The following is a 19,615-nucleotide window of genomic DNA, read 5'->3' on the forward strand; positions in this document are numbered from 1 at the left end:
AGATCCACAAAATCTACCAATTCTCCATGTATCTTTGTGCGAGAATTGAAGAGTGCGAACAGTGTGTGAGAGAGTTAAGGTGAAAATTAGTCATGCGAGAATTGAAGAGTGCGAACAGTGTGTGAGAGAGTTAAGGTGAAAATTAGTCATGCATGGAGAAAGCTGAAGTGGCTGTGAGATAGGAATTAAATGTGTTTGTGTGATCAGTAAGCAGGCTGCAGTTGTTGGTTTAATGGATTTGTATTCAATGAATTCGTATCCGCCGGCAAATTGATTTTCCGGCGAATGTGTGTAGAGAGAGAATCGGTGAACTGGAGAGTTGATGTGTGTGTTTGTTTCCCACAATACGTGATTTTCCGGCGAGTGTGTTTCCCACACATCATTTCGCCGCCAATCAACGCTCTTGTTAACAACATAGTGATGTGTTTTGTAAACAAGAGTGAAGTAAAATCATGCTAAAAGTGATGTGTTTTGTAAACAAGAGTGAAGTACAATCATGTTAAGAGTGATGTGTTTTGTAGACAACAGTGAAGTAAAATCAGGCTAAGAGTGATGCGTTTTGTAAACAAGAGTGAAGTAAAATCATAATAAGAGTGATGTGTTTTGTAAACAAGAGTGAAGTAAAATCATGCTAAGAGTATGTGTTTTGTAAATAAGAGTGAAGTAAAATCAGAATAAGAGTGATGTGTTTTGTAAACAAGAGTGAAGTAAAATCAGAATAAGAGTGATGTGTTTTGTAAACAAGAGTGAAGTAAAATCATGCTAAGAATGATGTGTTCTGTAACAAGAGTGAAGTAAAATCATGCTAAGAGTGATGTGTTCTGTAAACAAGAGTGAAGTAAAATCATGCTAAGAGTGATGTGTTTTGTAAACAAGAGTGAAGTAAAATCAGAATAAGAGTGATGTGTTTTGTAAACAAGAGTGAAGTAAAATCAGAATAAGAGTGATGTGTTTTGTAAACAAGAGTGAAGTAAAAGTTTTTTAGTTGTTGAAATAAATCATCAGTTACATGGATAAAAATATTGCAGATAAAAAATATGAGCAAGTTTATCAACATTAATTAAATATCCAGGAATAACTATGACAAATAAAAGAGAAAGAAAAAGTGACAGTTCTTCAATTTCCTTCCAAATTTCTTCTAAGCTTATGTTACTCTTCTCGACAGTCCACAACTCCACCTTTCTTTTACAATCTTCCAACAAACACTTGAACAACTTTCATCTCTCATTCAATATCAATGAATGAGTGCGGCGTTGATATGGTGGAGGCGGATGATGAGCTCGGCGGCGGAGCCTACATCGTCGCCGCCTTCATCGGTGAAGAACAGCGAGTCGCCGGAGGTGAAGGCCGAGAAAGGTGGCGTTGTGGTTTCGAGCTATTGGGGAATTTCGAGACCTAAGATTACGAGGGAGATTTGGAAGGAGATTTGAAAATCTGGAAGGAAATCTGGAAGGAAATGAAACGTGATTTTGAATTTCATAATGTATTTTCCAAAAATACCCTTGGCCTATTTTAGATTATTAAAATAAATAATATTTGTTCCATTAAGATGTGTGGCTGAGATTTGTTCTCTAGTTATACACTTAAGATTAGTTATATCTTGATCACTAACCTATATATATATATATATATATATAGAGGTGTGATCAAATACAAACTCTCATTTATCATGCAAACTACAAACTCTAATCACACACCATCATTATAACTAATCTACGGCTGTTAGGAGGTTACAAATTCGATGTCACCGGGCAGTACAATTTATGTCAGCGGGGGGTGTATATGGAAATATTTTTTGCCGGCAGTTACATACATCCTCATTTCACTTCAATTCTGCTTTGATTTTGTTGTTGATCCTCCTGTTATTTTTGTTGTTGACATTGCTGAAGGTGTGTTGCTGACATTATTAATTTGATGTTGACATTTGGTGTTAACATTATTGGAAATGTACATTTTTAGAGTTGGTGTTGTCATTGTTCCCAAACGAATGATTTTAGAGTTGTTGTTTACATTGTTGTTGACATCGTTGATGGTGTGTTGATCACATTCTGCTTTGATTTTGTTGTTGCTCCTCCGGTTATTTTTGTTGTTGACATTGCTGAAGGTGTGTTGCTGACATTATTAGTTTGCTGTTGACATTTGGTGTTAACATTATTGGAAATGTATGATTTTCCATTGTTGTTGACATTGTTGATGAAAATTGGGGTTTTCAATGGAAACCTCACCTCCGGCTGACGCTCCAGCCGCTTGACCCGCTCGCCTCGCAGAACTCATGTCAACGCGATCCTTGAAGAACGGCGATTGCGTGGAGTACAGATTCGAAACGGTGGAATGGAGGAAATTGGAGAGGCTAGACATGTTTAATGGGTGGAGCATTGAACATGCTTAATTGATGGAATGGAAGAGAGAGGGGAAGACGTGATAAATGAGAGGTGCGATGAATACCCGATATTATTGGGATTCCTTAATCTAAACGGATTTTGTGATTTTAGCTTATAATTTTTGTCCCAAAAATAACCCTTGGTGACATCTTTTATAAGCTATGTTGACATGTTGAGAGCCCATAAATTAGAACCGTCGATTAAATATACTTAATGGATGAGATTATAGTTTGCATAGTTTGTATTTTAGGGAGTTTGTATATTATCACGACCCTATATATATATATATATATATATATATATATATATATATAGGGTTGTGATCAATTGAGATTTTTTAGCCTAATTGAGAATTGAGATGCATTATAAGCCACTCATTTTTATTAAATGAGTGGTCCAGAATTTGCCACATGGAAAATATTTTTACATTAATTAATTATGAAAGGGCAGATTTGTAATTTCATCATACATTTTATTTAATAAATATTTTTTTATTTTTTTTAAAAAAATTAATTTTTTTTTCGATTTTTTATTTTTTTTTATTTTTTTATTTTTTTTATTTTTTTTTATTTTTTTTATTTTTTCATTTTTTTATTTTTATTTTTTTTGTCAACTACATATACAATTCATGTCAACTACACACATATAATGTCAACTACATATACAATTCATGTCAACTACACATATATAATGTCAACTACATATACAATTCATGTCAACTACACATATATAATGTCAACTATAAGCTGTTGACATTTGATGTGCAGGCTATTGACATTTGATGTGCAGGGCTATTGACATTTGATGTGCAGGCTACACATCGTAGTTGACATAATGTCTCACTAGTTGACATCGCGCGAAAATTAAAAATAATTAAAAAAATAATTAAAAAAATTTAAAAAAATTTAAAAATTTTATAAAAAAATTTAAAAAATAAAAAAAATTACATTTTTTTTAGTTGTTGACATTTTAATACGAGTTGTTGACATTTGATATTTTGGCTATTGAAATGAAATGACGATAATACCCCTTAGTTGACATAATCTACTTGCAGTTGACATTTCAAAATGAGTGGCTGAATGCATCTCAATTCTCAATTAAGCTAAAAAATCTCAACCTAACAGGACCCTATATATATATATATATATATATATATATATATATATATATATATATATATATATATATATATATATATATATATATCACGTTTTTCTTGTCTCCTGCTCTTTAGGTGGAAGCAAAAGCCACCCAAGTCAATATAGATTTGGAGGTACATATTCGAATAATTACATTATAACGGATAATGGGAAATGCTATTTTTAATTCTTTTAAAAATAATAAACTATGTCTAGCTAAATGAAGTACTAAACAAAGTGAAATATACTTTTACTTTTTCAAATAAAAATAGAGATGGACTCGCAAATTTTAATACTCCGTATTTGACATGATTCGCTTACTAGTTTCTAATGTTAGTACGGTTGTCTTAGTTGGATCATCATGGTTGTGTTCGACAAGGCTATCTTACAACGTTCCGGTGACTGTGACTGTGACGATATTGTGACAACATTTTCTTGGATATAATTATCTTCAATGTGGTAAATTGTTTCTCAAATAAGCAAATTATAAATGTAAATGCAAGTACGTTTCGTATAACATAAAATCAATCCATTTTTGTAATACCCACCAATGCTGCAACGTTAGAGGAGAGAAGATCTCAGATATCTCATTCTTATTATTTTGGTTATACAAACATGGAGTAATATAGTAAATTTTATAATATATCATGAGGTATATAGATATGTATTCCCTATCCTACAAAAAAAATCCTTTGCACAAACATTCTTTACTAATTTAAGCAGGCTTTTTCAAGCCCAGCCCGCAAATTTCAGCATCGCTCGGCCCAACCCAATGGGCCGCTCGCTTCTTGAATTTCTCAAATCCATCAACACACTTATCCATATTCAAAGCCCATATTCTCTTCCTAGCCAAAGCAAGCTTTTTTCCAGCTGAATTATCAAAAACAGTCTCCCACCCTTCTTCCCACTCACCATGTGCATCACATAGCTCAAGTGTGTTATTAGCCCACTCAGTCCAGCTCCATGATCTATAAAGCCCGCTCATCATCGGCCCGACGCAAGTCCCGCTGCACACGGGCTTGCAGGGCCTGCATTTCGCACCGCTAAGTGGGCCTCGGCTTGACAAGGCCGCCACAGGCACTCCGTTGCGGCCAACAGGATAGGGGTACTGGCGATCCGATACCACACAAAACGGGAGGCGTTTAGTGGTGTATCGGACATTCTGGGTTGAGAGTTGGGCCTTGAAGGCAGTCTCCGAGTTGAGTTGGGTCAGACCAGCTGAGTCGAGCTGAGATATCAAGGAGAGTCGTGAAAGTGCTACAACCGAACTGTTGTAGTCACCTACGCCAAAACGGTCATTGAGGCCACCGTAGGATGAACCGGGGGGTACAACATACTTGCCTGGGATGAAGTTCTCCGGCCCTAACGGGTCAGACCAGTACCCATCTACCCGGGTTCGGATAATCCAATCGTAGGTGAAGTTGTTCTTTTCTTGATGAGCTTTGATCATAGGTAAACACCCTTCTACCAGATGGAAATATTGCAACAAGCCCTGCAAGAAGAATATAAGGGGTGGTGAGATCAAATGACCATTTTACCATGATTTACATCACACTATATCATTGTATTTTATAATTAAATATGAAACGTATGGCATATATATTGATTATATTTCAATTAATAATCCACAATTTAGGACATTATTTTAACAATCCAAATATATGCCTTGTTTGGCAGATTATACTTGATGGGGAAAATATTTCTAGAATCATGCAGATTATAGAATATTAGCAACAATTAAGATAAAGGAGTTCACATCACACACCTAAAAACATGAACTTAACAAGCCAACAACCTATCTCACCTACTTTCATTATTCACATTTTCACTCTATAGATAAAGTAGGCAAATTATAGAGTTGTCCCAGCTGCAACCAAATTTGCATCTAATTGAGTTTTATACTTAATGTGGAAGAACAATCACTATCCAAAATTAATTAGAGCCCACTTATTCTAGACTATAGTCTATATTTGGTAGCAAGGGACTACTCCATTAATTGGTGATAACCAGTGATATTAAAGACTTATTCTAACCTAAAATAAGACCAAAACTCGTTGCAACGGCTTACTAGTAGAGTGGGGTGATTTCGGCTAAGCGCTCGGGCCTCAACAGTGAATGTATTATAACAACTCAAACCCAACACATGTCAGTTCCTAAGTTTCTCTAGCCACCCAAAAAATCAGGTTGTAATTCAAATAGAAATAAATAAACACAAGTATTGAAAGTCCAAAGATGGTTTTCAGTTTATCCCAAGACCAGTAATGTATTAGTCAAGAAACAAATATAACCATATGAGGCATAATTTCTTCACTAGCACAAAGCAAAAGATTTTGACTTGAAGTCAGACGACATCCAAATTCACAAGCTTTGCTACACGAAACATCTGCCTGCAACCTGATTAATAAAACAAACCTCATTCATCTTGATGTCGTGTTTCTAGTTCAAGACTATAGAAGCTGACTGTAGGTGAGTCATATAAAAACTGCTTAAAGGTCTGTACTTCAACTGTTCAACATGTGTCACATCCTCATGTTCTGCAATCCCATTTTCTTTCCAACAGAATTTGGGTGCCGGAAGCATGTTTTGTTAGTAGTTAGCTCACAACTTTCATACTTCAAACTCAATAGAGAAACTAAAGCTCATTATATGCCGAGAATATGCACAGCTTCAATATACACAACGACCTAAGACACCAGGTTAACACTCTGCAATTACATTCCAAAATCAAACACCGCAGCCGACTTCCCACCACAAACATCATCTATAATCAGGTGGAATACCAAGTAGACAACGATGAATGCCTTCAAAGAGTGTGTGGTTCCAATTATTTAGGGGAAGACCAGCAAACTAGTCAATTAAAAGACATGATTATTCAGATTTATACTAGTCAAGTTTCAAGAATGAAGTCAAACAAATTTCCATCAAGTAATTGATTCATTCACAATTTCAAATATTGCTGCAGAAATTGAACCAGCAAAGAATTTTCAAGAATGGCACCACAAACATGACCAAATTATCAAGGCCTACTACTTTTCTTAGAGCTAAAAACTGCAAATGGATGAAGACAAAAAAGAGCCAAAATCAAACAAAATATAGACACGAGGAAGTAAAATCATAGCCAACATCATAAGCTTTTCTGCCCTTACTCCCAAATTTCGGCGACAGATACAACAAATAAACCAATCAATTCAAACACCCGTTCTCCCCCAACCAATAACACAATTGAAAGCGCAACCAGAAACTGTGAATCGAGATCGATTATCGAAATTAAACATAAAATCACTTTTTAAGAAACAATTAATAACAGATTAGTCGTGCATCGCAAATTACGCTGTGCGTTAATCAAGCGAGTTAGCATTTTTATACCTGTATACCGTTGGGCGAGTTGCTAGGCGTGAGCACTCGGAGCTGCGATTCGGTCTCGGGAACCGGCTGGGGCTTGAATATCCTCACGCTGGCAATTCTAGGCGCGTCGCTGAGCAACTGCAGCTTGTAGGCGTTCGAATCGAGCGGGCAGTGGAGGAAGAGATCCGAATTCTCGTAAACGCGAAGGATCCTCTCGACGATGGAGGGGCCGGTGAGCTCGAAGCGCCGCGCCCCGCCCACCAAACAAACCGCAATTCTGGAGCCGTTGAGCTGCCGGGTCGGGTTAGGGCGGTGATTGGGGGGGTGGAGTATGGATTTGAAAGAGGCGGCTTTAGGGAGGGAGATGGGGATGGCGGCGGCGGAGGAGGAGGAGATGGAAATGTAGGTGAAAAAGGTGACGGATGAGATGAGGAGGAGCACGAGGCGCCAGTCGAGATCCAAGGCCCGCTTCGGGAGCTGCGTGAGGCTCTTTGCCGGACTTTTCATTTGAACGGAAAAGGAGTGCTTTATCTCTCAACTTTTGTCGCTTTGTTTGTTCTTCCCATGAGAGAGAGAAAGAGAGCTTTGGATGGAGAAACTGCAACTCCGGCAAATAGAGTTAGAAACAAGTTTGAATTTTGGAAGGATTTGGATGTGAAGAGTGCGAGAGGAATTGGTTGGTTGGGAGATTTGAATTGATGATGTTTATTAAGCTTTCAGGTTTGGAATACGGGTTTTATAATGATGAAGAGAGAAACGTGATGGGTCCGGAAAAGCAGAGGGATTGCGTGATTTTATGTAAATCGAGGTTTATTCTTCAATAAATTTCAACTACTATTAAATTATTTATTAAATTATTTATTTATATATGATCAGCAAATTTAATTATTTCAAATGTTTTCAACCTGTTGACTCAATTTTAATCAATTCGAAAAATAATCGATATACTATATTTTAGCATATCATAATTGATTGTTGCTCAGAAAATATATGTATTTCAGGAAATTAAGATTTATAGCTACTTGCTTTATTTCTTTTTTTGGCAAAATACATTGATATTTTATTATAGAATGGCAAACATTTATAATTGTTTACCTAATTGGGGCAAAATAGTGTGAATAAACTCTGTCAAGTCGAACTGCATGGAATAAAGAATTATTATATGCATAATATATTTCATTTTGATGAGAAAATAATAGAGTAATTATTCTGGGAATTAATGGAGAAGAATTTATGTCTTGTGAGTTGTTAAATGAGAAGCACGTGGATCTGATATTAATTTAATTTGATAATTGGCAGATTTGTCTTTGTTATATGTATAATTATTCACTAGGCATTGCAGGCTGTTACAGAACTTTGTTTAATTGCATTTTTTAATTTTCCGACTTTCCTTATCATTGTAAAAGAAATCCTTCACTTCAGCCTGAATCAACTCAGCCTGGCATGACCCAGCTCTCTCTCACCTTTTCGAAATGAAATAGTTTCTCAAATTCAACATCACTATTATTAATAACTAGTATCACGCCCGTGCCTTGCACGGGTCATTTTAATTTCTTCATATTTATTTCGTTATGCGAAATAAAATTTGTGAAATGATAAACAAAAGAATATTCGACATCATCTTCCTTTGGATTATACTGTTTCAATTACATTAACCTCACATGGCCACAAGAGTGCGTTTAAATGCTAACTTTTCTTAAAAATATCAACACGATCACATTAAAATTTCAACACATATTTATGTTGACATTTTAATAAACTGTCTTGACATTTAAATATCAGACTTAAAATTAAAAAGCATTTTAATTCTGTGAAAATATGAATTAACCGTTGAGTTATAACTGAATGAGCAAGTTTACGTTGCAATAATTTACGATTGCACTGGTGAGACACTTCCTAGTCGAGCTTCATTTCATTGCAATATAGTGACCCTATACACTAAAAACTCAAACCTTGAAACCTAAATCATAAACCCTTAACTTTAAAATATACTCATCATGACCAACAAATGAGTCAAATATCAATAAAATTCTCCCTCCGCCCCAGTTCAATTTTACTTTGTTGACCACTTATTCAAAATATACTCATCATGACCAACAAATGAGCCAAATATCAATACAATTCTCCCTCTGTTCCAATTCAATTGTACTTTGTTAATCACTTATTCTATTTGGGGGGGTTTTAGATCTGTATTTGATATCTTACATTGGGTCGGCCTACTTGATAATCCTTACTGATAGTGGAGGTTTTTTACCTGAATCTTGTCTGTAAATCTGCTTATATGATCATATCAAGAAAGTGCTTTACAATAGGGCTATGTGAACGGTAAACAAAAAAAAACTTGCTTGCATTCATCCAAGCATTAAAATGAAAAGGTTTTTAGTGATAGTAAATTTATTTAAAAGATTTCTTCAGTTACATAACTTGTGTAATTATTTATTTTGGAAATTATGAAAGAGAACGGTTGGAATTGAGAAGGTCGAGATGCCGTTAAAATGTAAAAAAAAATCTGTGTGAATTATGTGTACATTTCATATGCTACTAAATTGGGGATTTTCAGCTTTTGGCTTGTCATTTTAATCAAATACTAATAATATTGTAACTGAAGAAATCTTTTAAATAAATTTACTATCACTTCTAAAGAAAATGTATAAGAATTTTAAAAAAACATAAAACTCAATCAATTTGACATTTAAATAATGCAAATACATACACCGATATATTTTGACTATAATACTGTTTGATCTCTATACAACTTTAAACAATTATACTAATATACGCATGTCCTTTGAATTTCCTCATTAAATGTATGTCATTCATGTTTTAGAAAATAATAGTAACTCTCTATTTTGGAAACTGCCGCATTGAATAAAAATAAAAATCGCAACTGCTAAATTTTATTTTACAACTTTCCACCAATTGTACTACAAATAATTACTCTTTTCATTTTTCAGTATTTATGATATGATTAAAACTATAAATTAAATTAAATTACAACATATTATAATACTTTTTGAATCAATTTTAATTAATTAGTTAAAATTAAACAAAATATTTAAAAATTTATTTAATTATTGTGAATCAAGTAATGACAAAAATAAAAAGCATTTTCACATAACATACTCATTAATTTTATTAAGCAATCCATATTATTAATCTCAATTCAATTTTATTACGTACCATACAATCCTATAACTGATCATGTTATTAATTATTTTTGGTAATATTGAAAATTCAAAATAGTTTTCCATAAGTGATTCTATTATTGATTATTATTAATAATGTTGAAAATTAAAAATACAACTCATGAATTACACTTTAATGCCCAACGAAAAAAGGCAATCTCACTTTTCATCAATAATTCGTGATTATAAGTTAGAAAAGTCAATCCCACTTTAATACATTATGCTGATTGAAAAAAAACAATTCGCATAATATATATTTTATTATTCATCCAATATTTGAATAAGGAATGATCTAAATCTTTCAATCAGGACGTAAATTTACCCATTGACATCAATATTATTGAAAGTGGTAATTAATAGTACTATATTAGTATGTGGTTGTAGATTAGACTTTCTAAGCTAAATCCAATTACTACCATTTAAGAATTTCATTAATTGAAAATCAATTAACAATAAAGTACTATTAATAAACTCTTTTAATCAAGAAATTATAGATTAGAAAGAAAATGAAAATTTCAATAAATTCAATTAGGTTAAAATCTGTTTTCCACATATATAATATGAACCACCATAAGTTATAAACCTACTAAAAACATACAATAATTAAATCAATACATTAATATGATACAATACAAATAAACTAAATCAACCATCCATTCTTGCCCCAAAAAAACCCTAAAGAAGAATCCAACGCCTCCGTCATAATTGCCAGAAAATTCACCGACGGCTATGAGAAACACAAACACAAACTCACACCACCAACACTACTCATCTTCCCTTTCAATTTTACATTTGATCTATCTCCAGGTTTGGTCATTTCAAAAACACAAACGCCTCGAAATTTGATGATTGATGAAGTTATGCTAGACCGTACGTAGATCATTGAGGAGGATGAATTTTTCTTCTTCTAGGAAGATCACAATATTAGTAACATAACAATCACACAAAAAATTTGTGTAAAATAGATGAATATAAATATACTACTATTGGGCATTAGTGAAGAGCAAAAACCTATTGAAAACAAATTTTTTTCCTTCAAAGAATTCAATGATCCAACGGAAGAAAGTAATAGAGAAATGAATAATAAGCTAGCAACAAACATATTTATAGACAAAATATGTAATGAAGCTATAGCATGGTGCAGCCAGAAATTGATATTGAATTATTATTAATACTACAATTCATAATAATATAGCAGTTACAAATCTTCTAATTTATTAATTTTATTAGACAACGCATGTCATTATTGTTAAGAAATTTATATTAAATTGTCAAAATTTTAAATGGATGCTAAAAGGAAGGAATCCATTTTCCATTGTCAAAGGAATTGAAACGATTCTTTCTATATATAAATTTTTATGCACCCATCAACATAAATATTATGATTTCCACATTAATATGGTTAAACCGCTTAAACGTATGAGGATGCTATTGCTTGCAACAGTCAAACTTTTAATTGAATTATCATTAATACAATTATGAGTAATTGGCATGTACAATATTAAGAAAATACTTAAATTAGTCCAAAACTTATTAATATTTAAATTCACATCCAAAAGTTCATAAATATTCTAAACCAAGGCCAAAACTCAACTTTTATATATGTATAGATTGATTGCAACAGTCAAACTTTTAATTGAATTATCATTAATACAATTATGAGTAATTGGCAGGTACAATATTAAGAAAATACTCAAATTAGTCCAAAACTTATTAATATTTAAATTCACATCCAAAAGTTCATAAATATTCTATTCTAAACCAAGACCAAAACTCAATCCAAGCCTTCTAGCTCAACTGGTTGGGAAGGGAGGCAAGGATATGGCGCCATCCAGGAGGTCCTGAGTTCGAATCCTGGATGGCCCAACTTGGGATTAATTTCTCTGTGGGCCCAAGGCTTGTTGCCTTGAGACTTTGCAAGCATACGGGCCTGGACCAGCCTGAGGGTGGTCTACTTTCAGGCCTGGACCCGCCTGAGGGTGGTCCGCTTACTCTCACGAGACCCCGTCTGAGGGTGGTGCAGCAGCTAGTTCGTGGGACCACGAGGGAAAGGGAGAGGCCGGTGCTTGGCCTGGACCCGTCTGAGGGTGGTGCAGCAGCTAGTTCGTGGGACCACGAGGGACAGGACGAGGCTAGTTCGAGGGACCACGAGGAGAAGGGAGAGGCTAGTTCGTGGGACCACGAGGGGCTGGAAAAGGCTGGTTCGCTTGCCAATATATCTCGAACTCCGATGTGTGTGTGTGTTGGTGTGTGTGTGTCCGATGTGTGTGTGTGTGTTAAAAAAAAAAAAAAAAAAAAAAAAAAAAAAAAAACCAAGACCAAAACTCAACTTTTATATATGTATAGATAATATCGTCAATGCATATATTATCCCTTATTCAATAAGTCACTATCAGTTGCATGAAATAACACAATTTAAGGTCATATTATCATGATTATATTTTTAATATGGTAATGCTAATGCATATATAATCATCCCATCAATAAGTCACTCTGAATTGCATGCGATAGCTATCTTATAGTTTACTTATTTTCAGTTAATGTTAATTTATTAGTATTATGTTCACCTTGCGTAACAAAGTTGACATGATTCATATCGTCTAGAGTAGACATGCACTTGTCAACACAACATTTATTTTGAGAGGATGCACTTTTCAGCACAATTAGGTAATGAAAGAAAATATAATCCATTTCCATCTTTCCCCTAAAAATAGAGTTTGAAAACATAAATTTTGAATAAAGAATTAATTAAGAACGAGGGTGGAGAAAAATACTAGTAAGTTGAATAAAATAGTTTTAGTAGATAGTAAGACCCGTATTTAGCCCGCAACAACCATAAGACTAGTTCAACTGCAATAAAATCCACCTTCACATAGTATTTGAAAATGTCCAACCAGATGGCTAAATTGTTGTGCTTACATTGAATGCTAAAAGAATGAATGAAATGAAGAATAAATGGAGCAGCTGCTTCCTCTTTTACTCGACCTCTCTGGCAAGTACAGATGAATCATACCATCATTCTGGATCACTGGAGGTGTCGCCATTCTCTGCGGGAGGTGGCAGGGATGAGCCAAAGTCGAGAGTTGGAAAGACTCCAGGAGGCCGTTCTCGAGGCTGTATGGATAGTAGCTGATTGGAATCACCAACAACGTCAGCCCATCCGTAATGTGGGTCGGCCCTTCAATTTCAGACGAGCAATGCAGATGTTTGAGGTCGATTTACAAACACGAACACTGAGCTCAATACATCAAATAAATATAGCTTACTCATAGTATGTTTCTTCATCTACAACAATATCCCAGCTCTCCCCAGTCGTACTCTTGCCGTACTTGTGCACCTTCCTGCCATACAATATAAAACATATCAACCTTCGATAGAGAAAAAAACGTTTTCTAGTGATATTAAGCCATTAATAGTGAAGTCTAGATTTGCAAAACCAGAATGCACAAGTGAAGCATATCAGATCAACGAGAGGTGGTGAGCTATAAAATGTGAAATGTGTGTCACGTACCCATTTCCAAAGTGCTCTTCTCCCCATGTTCTTGACCATCCTATTGTTTGATGAGAAAGAAATTCCAAGTTAACAGAAAAACTGTGCAAGCTAAAAATGTCAAATAAACACAAATTGGATAATATCTACTCATAAATGGAAATTAATTTTCACTGTTTCAATCAACCAAAATGCAGTTGATTCAGACTCAGAACCATGAGTAACTGATTTATTCGATTGATATATCCAATATTTCTAAGTAGAACATAAATATGTTATATAAAGACTTAGGATTTAATGGATTATTGTTTGTTATACAAGTAGACTTATTAACCATAATTCATATAAATGAGGGTAACCATATGTGAGAAAGTGTGACTATTACTTGGCAATGGTTATGAGGAACTCATCATATTGCACAAAAACATATTAACAACTTACTATCACTAGTGGGAGATACATGCCAAGTCTCGCCTAGACGCGATCCAATACCAGCAAAAAACTTTTCTTCCCACTTATCTCCCCATTTTGTTCCAATTTCTGTCTCAGCCCACTTATCAGTCCTAGAAAGAGATGTTTATAAGATAATAAGGATCGAGAATTCGTGAGTGCAATAAATTATTTTAGTATTGATGTTTAGTTTCTGACCTTTTTTATAAAATTTAAACCATACCAACTAATAGTATTGGTGTCAAATGAAAAACTAGAATGAAATTTCTTTCTGTCGAAACAAACTTCAACATGTATAGAGCAAGAAAACCAATACATAGTAATCAGCATCAAGATTGTGATGAACCAATGGAAAATACTAAATCAAGAAGAGAAGAAAGACGAATACCATTTCAAAATTGAACCTCTTCCGTCATAATGTTCTCCCCACTTCTCCCACCAAGATTGTTCATTCAGTCTACCATATTTATGTGCCCCTTTCTCAGTCCACCCTTTGGCATCATATTTTTCCCACCTGCATAACAGTTAATTTATTTATATACCTAAAATTCTAGGTAGTTGTCAAATGTTTCGACAAGTCATACCAATTTTCGTACCACCCGGCCTTTTCTGTACCCGACTTTGCTTGTTTTTGTGCACTTCTTTCTATCCTAGCTAGATTACTGCAATTTAAAGTAAATTTGAGGTCGGGAACAACTACTCCACAGTTTTTAAGCAACATAAGAGTTTGCAAGATAATGATAATGCTAAACATAAACCGATACCTCCATTCATCTTGGTGTAGAACTTCTCTCCATGTTTCCCACCATGAGTCCCCTTCTGCATTCCTTCCAGACTTCTCAACGCCTAACATTCAAAGAAAGCTTACAACTGAGCAATTGGGGAATTAACACCATCATGAAAATTAATGCTAATAAGTATCTATAAGAGGAATGAGATCACATGTTGAAAAGCACAATTGAGCCAGAGTACCTAGTTCTTTGTATCCAGTCCAATCACTTTTCTCCCACCACTGTCAAGGAGATAAACAAATCCAATTAAATGCATCCACCTGGGATGATACTTATTTAAGATTATGAAACATAGTAATTACAACTACTACGCATACAAACCTTAACGATTTAGTTAAAAACTCTCAAGTCTTTAGCTGTGTCGTGTCTATCACCCTATCCAAAGCTTGTATGCAATATAACATTTCTCTAGGAGTCTAGATAGAGGCAACAGTTTGTAATCCCCTTCCCCATCGCATAAAAAGTAACCAGTCAAAGAAGCACCTCACCTCAAACAAGAATGAATAATCTTAAAATAAAAATAAATACAAGAACTAACATTCAAAACCCTAAACACCCATATACTCCCTCCGTCCCACAAAGATTGTCTCATTTTTCCATTTCCGTACGTCCCACAAAATTTGACCCATTTCACTTTTTACCATATTTGGTAGTGGACCCCATATTCCACTAACTCATTCCTACTCACATTTTATTATAAACTAATATATAAAAGTAGGACCCACATTTTTTTCAACTCACTTTTCATTACATTTCTTAAAACCTGTGCCCTGTCAAAGTGAGACAATCTTTGTGGGACGGAGGGAGTACTATACACCCATATCTCATAGCAACACAATTTAAATGCTATTCAGTCAAAAAACGCATCTTGAGATGGTAATGCATATATCTTTATGGCTGATTAATAGAGAATTACACCCTGTAAGGACAGTCTCAGTTTCCGATAGTTGATTCGATCACTTGAAGGACAGTCTCAATTTAAATGCTATTCAGTCAAAAAACGTGTCTTGAGATTGTAATGCATATATCTTTATGGCTGATTAATAGAGAATTACACCCTGTAAGGACAGTCTCAGTTTCCGATAGTTGATTCGATCACTTGAAGGACAGTCTCAATTTAAATGCTATTCAGTCAAAAAACGTGTCTTGAGATTGTAATGCATATATCTTTATGGCTGATTAATAGAGAATTACACCCTGTAAGGACAGTCTCAGTTTCCAATAGTTGATTCGATCACTTGAAGGTTCACATCAAGAAAATTTAAATGAACACTTCCTTCAAATATGATGTCAGACCACTACTAATTTTGTTGTCCAAACATCAATTACACAACTGACTATAATTTTGACCTTCAAATTCTCGAAGGGCTTAGTATGTAAGCATCTTCCAGCTGACCAAAATATTAAAAACACACTAAAATGCCCAAACTTTCCATCCACAAACAAATTATGCTATACCTAATTTGAAATACATACACATCCTTATTAACAAGCATAGTACTCTTAGTGTGGGATTTGAATACAAGAACCATCCCTAGTTTGAAAAATGGAAAAAGAGAACACAAAACAAAATAAAACAAACATCACTCTCACAAATCAATATACAATCTTTTCTCCATGTCATCAGATGAATGGTAAAAGAAAATCCTAGCATAAAGCAACGGTGGACACTTGTTCTTTTGTGGGTTAAATCAAATAGAACTTCTCTACCATCAGATGGTTGTCATAATACAATATGACAAAAAAGGAAGGAAAACGAACATATGTGCATACCGTTTCTTTCCATTCAGAAGTGGTGTCAGCACTCTGTCCACCCATTCTACTCCATCTACATCTGTAACCATTATCTCCAAGATCTTCCCCACTTTCACGGTACCAGGTACTGCCATCTTCATTAGTGCCAGTTTCGTTGGCACTATCATTTAGCAAATTGATGCCCCAATCTTTCTCGTTGGCAATACCAGTATCTAAAGAGAAAAGGGGTTTCAAATTTTTAAGAAATGCCTAAGAACTTGAGCGTTTATATATAATAGCTACAGACTAGCACTTTTTTATAAGCCTGTTCACCTATTGATGAATTTGGACTAAAGAAAAAAAAATAAGACAACAACCTAATCAAAAAGTTCAAGAATGTGATACTATTATCTAAACAATGAGATTAGCTAGAACTGAAACTAATTATGCATCACCTCTTTTAGGTGGAGAATCTCGAAACTGAGGACCTGAATTTCTTGGGGTGCAGCGGGAGAAGAACTTATATTGTTTGGAAACAAATTTGAATCTGCAATAGCAAAGTAGATTCCAATTCGCAGAATAAATTGATACAAATTATATATAATCTAGTGATATGAGTTTCCTCTTTCCTTGTTCGAGAAAGTAGTTGCATTTCAGAAAACCTCAATCCTGCAGAAACTCAGTTGCAACAAGAATACAGGCCTAATGTGATTCAATTTCTCACTCTCCCTAAACAGCCTGCCACATCAGCTAATTGCTGTCATTTTTTTGTATGTAATATATAAACTACTCATACGATCATATCAAGGTGTTACTGTCACACATTCGTTTTCTCCATTTTTACAGCATGATGCAAAACCTTTTTAAAACTCAGCCAGAGTATTCCGGGGCTCATCGCCCCAAGAAAGAAAAGCTTGCAATCTCCATTTACAAAACAAGCTTAAAATTCAAAGATTTTCTAATTAGCTATCACTTTTGTTTGTTGGCTGGACCAGATGAAACAGATTAATCTATTGGCTTCCGATCAAAGTTTCAAACTTCTTTAATCTGATTAATTATAATTTAAAAATACCCAAAAACCACTTGCACATTAACAAGAACTAATATTGGTCTCAAACAGAACAGGGACATCAAATAGTAACTCAAAAAGGCTATCTAGTAAAATATCCTTCCTAGCTTTCTGCCGAAATGAAAGGTACTCACTCGAACCAAAAATCGCCTCACTATTTGAACTGAAAATCAAAGACGTAGCAGCTGCAATCAATTGATTACAAGAAAAGAGAAGAAGAAAAAGGAGACTTACTTAGAAGATGTAAAGGGCATAGCAGGCGCCCGGGCTCGATAATGCGGTCTCGTATTGGGGTCGAGACACTTGTCATTATTCCGACCGGAGCAGCAGCACTTGATGGAGAACAGCCGCCGCTTCTTCCGGCGAACATCCAAAGTCAGTCCATTTTTCCAGCTCAGAGCCTCAACATCGGCTCTCCGCATCACACCGAACGGCGGCGTGGTAAACCCTCTCGCTGCCGCCATTTCCTACTCAATCGTCTCACATCAATGCCATCATTATGAGAGGAAATGCTGGCAGTCGATCGAGTGTAATGAGATTTAAAAACCCTAACCAAAAAAAAACCTCTGGTTTTACTAGTACTTAGCAATTAACAATAATTAACAATAATTTCGAGTGTGAAGGAGTTTAGGAGAGAGAAAAACAGAGGATATTGATTATTGAGTGATCACATTGTATGCATACAGTTTTATAGGTTAGGGGTAAAAAATCGGTGGCGATGATAATTGGTGGTGCTGCAAATCCCGGTGGTGGTGGGGAGGCTTTAAAGTTTAAACCCTCAGAAGAAGAGATGGCCCCATGGTGTGTGAGCGGGCCCCACCCCTTCCTCATTCTCAATCCATATGCCATTTTCATTCTGCCACGTGTACTATTTACAGTCGTTATCTTTTGTAGGATGAATGATGATGCTACCTGGAATTCACACTCCCTCCCCACAACACTTCTCTTTTTGTAAAATTTTATGACATACTACTTGCCCAAAATAAATACTATTATCTCATAAAATACAACATTTTAGGATGACATGGATATACCACACAATTAATAAAGTGAGATAAGAAAAACTAAAAAATAAAGTGAAGTGAGATAAGAAGAAGTGACTGAAAATTTGAAATATTTTACATAAAAAATAGTGTTATGTTGTTAGTAAGAAAACAACTTACCAAAAATAAAAGAGTCTCTGGGAGGAATTAAAATAGTAAAAATAATTTATATTTATGGGACAAGTTGAGTATGAGTTTTGATGTTTCGGAACTTTAAAAATTGGCACTAATAAATAATAACGAATTTTTCATATTTTTTTCAATATTCTCATTAAGTCTAATTTCGGTAAAGTGTACTCCCCCAGTCCTTCAATAAATGTCTCATTTTGTCATTTTCGTATGTCCATAAATAAATGTCTTATTTGTTTTTTTTACTACTTTTGGTGGACATCACATTCCATTAACTTTATTTCATTCGCATTTCATTATAATACACTAGTATATAAAAGTATGATTCACTTTCCACTAACATTTTAATCCAATTTCTACTACATTTTTTAAAAGTCTTGTCCTGTCAAACATGGACTTGTGTTTGTGGACGGAAGGTTTATCGATTGTGGCCTCCAAAAAGATATACGAGGATAGCATTGTTTGTGAATTTTATTTTTTTTCTCATTACAATTAGCAATATGACTCAATTTTGTCATCAATTTGCTCCCTGATCCGTTTCACAAGCACTATACGAATTTCAAGTAATTCAAAGAACATTTTTCGATTCTAATGTTTTATCATAAATAAAAATCTATAAAAATAATATAATAAAATGAATCAATATTATAAAACATTGTAATCAGTATATAGTACAAACTCAATTAATAAAATGATGATTTTGCCCCTTAAACGACATTCGATGGCTAAATTTTATTGTGCAAATTTCAAGTTATTCTTAAATCATTTTCTGATTTCGGCATTTTGGACGTATGTTTTATACAAATTCGATACGTACAGATTGAGCATGTTGACTATACAGATTCTTTATAATAGTTAT

The 19,615-nt window shown here is 34.5% G+C and overlaps 2 protein-coding genes across 2 annotated transcripts; both read right to left on the bottom strand.

Moving 5' to 3' along the window:
* Positions 1-4,081: 4,081 nt before the first annotated feature.
* Positions 4,082-7,600, bottom strand: LOC121785464. Its single transcript, XM_042183911.1, has 2 exons — positions 6,887-7,600; positions 4,082-5,012 (listed from the first exon to the last, which is right to left on the bottom strand). The coding sequence occupies exons 1-2, from the start codon at positions 7,370-7,372 to the stop codon at positions 4,236-4,238; spliced, it is 1,263 nt and encodes a 420-aa protein (XP_042039845.1). The 5' UTR covers positions 7,373-7,600; the 3' UTR covers positions 4,082-4,235.
* Positions 7,601-12,811: 5,211 nt separating this feature from the next.
* LOC121785474 lies at positions 12,812-18,335 on the bottom strand. Its single transcript, XM_042183922.1, has 11 exons — positions 17,819-18,335; positions 16,971-17,062; positions 16,555-16,748; positions 14,963-15,002; positions 14,755-14,836; positions 14,575-14,652; positions 14,379-14,504; positions 13,982-14,103; positions 13,562-13,601; positions 13,317-13,391; positions 12,812-13,228 (listed from the first exon to the last, which is right to left on the bottom strand). The coding sequence occupies exons 1-11, from the start codon at positions 18,046-18,048 to the stop codon at positions 13,066-13,068; spliced, it is 1,242 nt and encodes a 413-aa protein (XP_042039856.1). The 5' UTR covers positions 18,049-18,335; the 3' UTR covers positions 12,812-13,065.
* Positions 18,336-19,615: the final 1,280 nt, after the last annotated feature.

Source organism: Salvia splendens, chromosome 2 (genome assembly GCF_004379255.2).
Source record: "Salvia splendens isolate huo1 chromosome 2, SspV2, whole genome shotgun sequence".
In the NCBI taxonomy this organism is placed as follows: Eukaryota; Viridiplantae; Streptophyta; class Magnoliopsida; order Lamiales; family Lamiaceae; genus Salvia; species Salvia splendens.

Excerpts from the sequence above, each read along its gene's own strand:
- LOC121785464 (XM_042183911.1), bottom strand. The coding sequence starts at position 7,372 with ATGAAAAGTCCGGCAAAGAGCCTCACGCAGCTCCCGAAGCGGGCCTTG. Across the intron at positions 5,013-6,886 it reads ACTCGCCCAACGGTATACAG|GGCTTGTTGCAATATTTCCA; the intron begins GTATAAAAATGC and ends TTCTTCTTGCAG.
- LOC121785474 (XM_042183922.1), bottom strand. The coding sequence starts at position 18,048 with ATGGCGGCAGCGAGAGGGTTTACCACGCCGCCGTTCGGTGTGATGCGG. Across the intron at positions 17,063-17,818 it reads ATGCCCTTTACATCTTCTAA|ATTCAAATTTGTTTCCAAAC; the intron begins GTAAGTCTCCTT and ends TTGCTATTGCAG. Across the intron at positions 13,392-13,561 it reads GAAGAGCACTTTGGAAATGG|GAAGGTGCACAAGTACGGCA; the intron begins GTACGTGACACA and ends ATTGTATGGCAG.